The 6868-nt window shown below is 38.7% G+C and overlaps 1 protein-coding gene across 1 annotated transcript; it reads right to left on the reverse strand.

The window, feature by feature from the left end:
* Positions 1 to 5334: 5334 nt before the first annotated feature.
* Positions 5335 to 6368, reverse strand: LOC113752585 (adenylate isopentenyltransferase-like). Its single transcript, XM_027296690.1, has one exon. The coding sequence runs from the start codon at positions 6366 to 6368 to the stop codon at positions 5412 to 5414; it is 957 nt and encodes a 318-aa protein (XP_027152491.1). The 3' UTR covers positions 5335 to 5411.
* Positions 6369 to 6868: the final 500 nt, after the last annotated feature.

The following is a 6868-nucleotide window of genomic DNA, read 5'->3' on the forward strand; positions in this document are numbered from 1 at the left end:
AAAGACTCCTTAGGACTTAAGCGTGCCCACGCTAAGTGATCACGTTTAAAGATCAGAGTTCCAGTTACAAAACAGAAGACTTTCTATGAGTTAGATGTGCCCACATCTAATCCAGAACGACCAAATCAGACCAAAAATTAATTTTTCAGCAAGGGGAGTTTAAGACGAGAGTTACTTTCCTTGATGCATGAACTTTCAGTGTTAGTTTGACTTTCTATTTTGCAAACTAAGTGGGGGATTGTTAATGTAGTTTGCAAAATAGAAAAAATTTGCACCTTTTGAAGCACCTTTTCACAGTGAAACTGCATGTTCCTTTGAAAGATTATATGTGAACAGTTTCTAACAGTTTTCTGAATATTGTGGGTCTATAAATCAATGTATTGAACACCAGAAAACTAACTTAAGCATTTTTATTCTTGATTAGACAAATACAAGAACTTGCTACTTGGTTGTCTAATTAGAATTCATTGTATTCTAGAGTTTTTGCCCAGAAACCGGATTAGCAAGATAGTGGGGGCAATCAAACTTCAAGGAAAGTGATTACACGCCTTGAATTCTTCAAGTTTTGATCCTCATTTATGTAAACTTATTTCTATAGAATTCTCTCTTGAATTTTTCTGGTTTGACTCAATACAGTCTTGTACTTCTATATTACATTTTCCTTCAATAGCTAGCATTCGACAGTTGACCATAAATCCCAATCAGTAAGGTCGTTGCCGATTCAATTCCAAGAGATCGAGCCCATGTCTGATTCCAGAATCTAACCTCACGATTCGAGGGTCTTCATCCCAAAGCTCATGCTTTGAAAAAAATGAGGTGGAGATATTGATGCATACAACAGAAGAATGGGACCTACCTATGATTGGTATCAAATGAATACACCATTCCATCTGCAGTACGATCCAAGCATAGGTTGCTTATTTAGGAAACTGATAATCAATCATGCAGAAAAATGGAATCAGGGAACACAAAAAAGGAATCAAATGTGATAGCGACCTCGTCCGTGCAACGTAGTTTGGTCCCTCTCAAGTACCAGGAGTTGTGCGTCTCAAGAAATTTAACTCTGGAGTTAAGGAGACAATGACATGATAGAATTGAAGGGTTGAGTTTCTATTTTTGGCTGGAAGGTTCATAACCTTGGACATTAGTGCTTGTCCCTTCCATCCCATAATTGGCAATGCGACAATTGTCCAAAGCCTGAACAGCTACAACTTTGCATGCAATGAATCCCATCGTTTTCAGTGCACCAAAATTAAGGGAGGAAAGACTACGAGAATTGGCCACCTATCATGTATAGGTGACTCGTTCTTAAGATGCATGGCTAGCTGGGCTATGTGGTCCGTTGGTTATTAATCTGGGCGATAAACTCGTAATACAACAAATTAATTATAATTGATTAATGCTTCCATATTCTAAAATACAAAAAACACTATATTATCTTTACGTGCTTTATGTCATCTATAATCACTATCTTTATGGAAAGCCTGACTCCTGTTTGTGTCAGTTAAGGATCGATCTTAATGTCCCTCTTGCTTCAGAAAGATTTGGCAATAGTTTTCCTCAACCATATTCTGCTGGTAAAGTGGTTGATGTTAGAATCATGTTTCTTTTTTCATAGTACTGAATTAGTAGCATGTTAAGTGTACTCTCACTTAAAATCAGCGAAAGAAGTTAAATAAACTGATTGAATACATTCAACAAGATATTCCAAGCCAGTTTATTTTCCCAGGACATTATTTGGCAACTTCTGATCTAATACCCTGATTTTTTTTTTCTAATATTCAAGAGGAGATTTCTAACATTACAAAAATAAAATGAAAGAGAAAGGGGAGGATTTGAGAATCAAATCATCGGACATTATATTTACTTGAATAATGTCCTCACCAGCTAAACTAAGCTTGAGGAAATTCTAATACCATGATTGCAATCAATGCTGGTGCTTGTTCTCATATGCATGCACGGCCTGATTTTCATCACCATTCACAAAGTGTGCTTTAGTCATGTCCCACGTAAGAATGTATTATCTAAATTATCATAAGCATGAAGCATTGTACGTGTTTAATTAAGATAATCTCATGTTCCAAACGTTGATGTTTGAGGTTTGGAAGTACTGCAGGAAAACAGAAAATGAGACGTAATTCCAAGCGTCGCGTCCGTCTAGCCAATCCCAAGAGGCCATGGATACCAAAATGAGACAATTCCACCCATTATTTTTTAAATTAATTCCAACATGAACATCACTTGAAAACTTTATCAACTAGCCTCCATGGAAAAATTTAAGATCACGCAGCCTTCAAATTGATGTAAGGTTTCTCCATCACGTTGCTAGGAAAGCTGCAAGTAAAGAAAGATTTCGGGTACATTGGTCCCCTTGTTAATCGACCATAGAAGGAGCATTGTCTCTGCACCACTCCCCATCAGTTATTAAAACTGATAAATAAAGCTGGATTTTCTTGTTAAACAAGTGCAAGAAGGGAGATTACATAATTTCTTATTCGTCTTTTCCACCATCAAGTTACCTTACAGAAATGAAGCTATTGTTGAAAAAATTGATTTCTCTTCTATCTAGTGTTCAATCAGCGACAAGTTCTTTTTCCATGCTCAAGATCAGTAAAATTGGATTTGGATAATAAAAGTAAGCATAATAATCTCTTGGACTAACCCTTTTTTTGTTTTTAATCAACTTTAGTTAGTTAATGAGCTTAATCTATTGAAAGTTTACACAAACACCCACATTAGTACAACAATGTTTTGTTTTATTACATTAAATTCCAATTGAAGAGTTGATGCAAAAGCCAGACTTAAAGACGTTCATTCTACAACCTATGCTATTGGCCTGAAGTCCTTATTGATATTACCTTGTGATGGATGACTCAGAACTGCATGCTACTCTCTATTCTTGCTGCTAGCTGTTTCTTTTGTACCAAAATAAAAAATTTACTGTGGAATGTGACCTAGTGTTTAACCGTGCATCATGATTTTACATGTGGAAAATACTTTGTCGGCAAATCCCAATCGAAAAAATTTTCTATATGTATGATCTTGAACCCCCCCCCCCCTTTTTTTTCAAACCTTAGGAGACTTTCAGCTCAAGTAAGTTCGATTTTTCAAAGAAGTGACTTGGAAAGGTTTGTTTGTGTTTTACATGGACCTCCTCAGTTCTCCAAATTGACAAATCCAATTAAGAGAAAGTGCCATTCTAGATGAGAAAATTGACAGAATGTCAATAGTCCCAACTCCCCATCTATGGAGCTTCATTTACATTTTTAAAATGGACAACACAAGGAATTTGCCTTTGGTGGAAGAAACACAGTTCCCCCTCTAGCACCTCAAAGAAGAAGCACAAATTAATGGAAGTTTAGTAGGATTAGGACCACACTCCTATTCCATTAAATCTCTTTGGGTAGGTTGGTGTTGTTCTACATCTAAAACGACTTGTGGACTCCTGAGGTCCAAATATTTGAATACTCCTTTTCCAATAATTTGAAAGAAAAAAAAAACTATTTGACTTTTGACCCTTTACAACAATTTTGATTTTTGTTCCAACTACATACATCCATGAATTTGTAGCTGTTTACCTTTCTTAACGCATGTTTTGACTCATCCTTGAAAATGAACTTCGTTTGAGACGGAACAAAAGAAAGGAGGAAATTTCGGAATAGAATATTCTCCCTTTCGTGTGGACTCAATTTTTTTTCTATCAAGGGAACTTTCGATGTAATCGTCTTGAGCAAATTTACTTAAATGAATATTGAATCTTATGATTAAAAATTGAAAGAATCTCATTGCATGACAAGTTTGAATGTATGTGTATCAGAAAAAAAGGAAAACAAGATTAGCGAAACAGGGTATAACAAGTTTTTTTTTTTTTTTGAAAAAAAAATGAGGAAGGCAATTAGACGTAATTAATGTAAAAGAAAGTATCACTTAATTAAGCAGCTTCTTAATCAGGGACAAAAATATTAAGAAAATATGCCATCCAATTATGACCATAGACAGTCCAGTCCTCCAAAAGAAATTATGACCACAAATGCTCATTATAAGCAGTACTTTGGCTAAACCAAAGGCTAAACTGTAGCTAAAAAAAGACAGACACCACCAAATCCTATTATTAAAAGGAACATATTTGAGTAAATTTTGTACCGTCAGTTGCATTAGTGCTCTGAGCACTCCCAAATTTTATCATGGCTTATGAACTTTATTCTCTCCATCCAATATTGGCGTTGATAAATTTAAATTGCTTATAGTCAAATGCACCCAATATTTTAACTCGATACAGAACAAGCCCATTTGACTTTTTTTTTTTTTTAAAAAAAAAATGTATTATAATAATTTGACGTGCGTAAAATAAAAAGGTGCCGAGGTAAAAGAAACAAATGGGCTCCATAATTTGTGACTTGATCATTAGTAACCCATAGAGTTAAAATCCTAAGCCTAAAAGGGTACCGATTGATTTTTGCTTATAAGGTGCACACTGTTGAGTAGGTAGGGGACACCTCATTTTTGTTTGTTTTTTGTTTTTCAGCATTTCCTTTCAATTAAATTGGGGATCCGAAATTGTTCAGCCGTGGGGGCCTTCAATTCCTCTCCGCCGACGCAGGAAGGATAGGGAACTCTTTCCAAAAAGGCAAAATTTGTATGCTTCTGCAACAACCACACCCCATTTCCTGTAAGCTCAGCTTTGCTTTATTCTCAGAGTTAACGTCAGCTTGTAAGAGGGTGATTTAATTTGACAAATCTTCTTGGTTGGTTGGTTGAGAACTTGATCACAACTTCTATGTGTTTTTATTAAACTCTAATCCACATTTATCATTCATTCATTCCCCTTTTAATCGATGATTTCATTTTAAACTGTTGATTACTGGATCGGGACCTCTGTTCAAGAAATTCCAAAGCCTCCTTCATCCACTAATCTTCATCATCCATCTTATGGGATTTGGTTAATTTTCAAAAGTCCCCCCACATTTGTTTGTACAAACAAAATAAAAGACAAAAACAAAAAAAAAAGAGCAAAAGAAAAAAGATAGGAGGAGAATTTGTCCAGAATTTCTGTATTTATAAAGTTAGGAATATCTGCAACAACGGCCAAAGCTACACCACTCCACCGTCACCGCCACAACCTCCAATTCCACCTCAACCGTCAGAGCCCAGCACACTTTTTGTCAGAAGGCGTCCTGAATATTCCGCCAAAATTGGCCGCCAAATTCTGAAATTAACTCCATCCAATTTAAAAAAGAAAGAAAAAAAAAGCTTTTACACCAAAAAAAAAAAAAGGAAAAGGGAAAAAAGAAATGTAAAATTGAAAACCCAAAACAAAAAAAAAAAGAAGAAGAAGAAGATGGAGAGCAAATGGTGCTTAACAAACAAGAGAGAGATTGTTGAGGGTTGAGAGCTGGAAACAGCTGGAAAACCTACTCCATCAAGAACCGCTTCACAATCTTCGCGCTTGGTTCCACCACCATTTTTTCCCAAATATCCGACGCTCTCTTGCCGGAATCTGACGTCATCCCCATAGCTGCCCGAAATGCCTCCGTGGCGTCTATTTTCTGTAGGTCCCACCCGGCATCTTTCAGTCGTTGGATCTTCTCCTGTTGCCTCTTCGCCAGCGTACACGTGTTCTCCTTGATCGCCTTCACGGCTTCTTCATATGAGAGTCGCTTTTCCGCCTCCGAACCATCCGCCCCACCACCCAGCCCGACCCTTTTGAAATACCTCTCGAACTCCGGCACCCCAATCGCCTTCCTCAGCCCCGTCCGGCTCGCGGACTCAGACTCAGCGAAACCCTCCCGAGCAAAATACTCCTCCAGCTCCTCGTACATCCCCGAGTCAAGCATCTCGTCAACTCGCTTGTCCAGGTACTCGTTGAGAATGGGCAGTGACACGTCCACCCACAGGAAGCAGCAGCTGTAGCGAAGCTCGGAGGACACTGAGTTTATCGCGCTGGACTCGTCAAAGACGTCGGTCTCCGAGTTAAACCGCTTCGCCAGCAGGGAGTAGATGAAGGAGTTGGACCCGCCGACGATGAGCGGGAGGTTTCGCCTGGAGGTTATCTGTGCAATGGTTTTCGGAGCGAGTTCGCGGAAATCGGACGGGGTGAACTCGGTTTCCGGGTCAAACTCGCCCAGGAAATGATGTGGGACTCCTTTTCGGTCATGCATTGAGATTTTGTTGGTGGCGATGTCCAGGCCACGGTAGACTTGGATTTTATCCGAGTTGACGATCTCGGAGTTGGGAAAGAACCTCGTTCCCAAATCGACCGAGAGCTTTGATTTTCCAGAGCCAGTGGCGCCCATAACGACCACCAGCTTTTTCAGCTTCTGACGGCGGTGAATGGAGGAGGAGGAGTTGTTGGAGTTCATGGCGGTCATGTCGGTTTCTGGCGATGAGGTGGATTTTAGGCTGAAGAAGGAGAAAATAGAGGAGAGTTGGCTAAGACTATGACGAGGACGGTGATTAATAGTAGTGGAGGAAGTACTAGTCTTGATATTAGTAGTTTTTTTGGGTAAAAGCGAGGATAATCTGTTCATAAGGAGGAGGATGTAATGATAAGGGCAAAAAAGAAATAGGGAGTAGGAGATGATTAGTACTAAGGTAGTACGGAAAATAAGGGGGTGGAGGAGCAGCTGCTGTAGTGATGACTGAGAATATTTCTGATATTGTTTCCTAGCTAGGCACATAAAACATACGGGAAACATGAGACGAGGAAAAGAGTGTGAGAGATGAAGGACTGTTAGGACTGGGGTGAAGAACGGAAATGGTTTTGGTGGTGGTACGATGGACGAGTTTGTTATTGGGATGGATGATGAGGAGAGACACTATAAGTATTTATACATGTATATGTATATGTATATATATATGATCGTACGAC

Source organism: Coffea eugenioides, chromosome 11 (genome assembly GCF_003713205.1).
Source record: "Coffea eugenioides isolate CCC68of chromosome 11, Ceug_1.0, whole genome shotgun sequence".
NCBI lineage: Eukaryota > Viridiplantae > Streptophyta > Magnoliopsida > Gentianales > Rubiaceae > Coffea > Coffea eugenioides.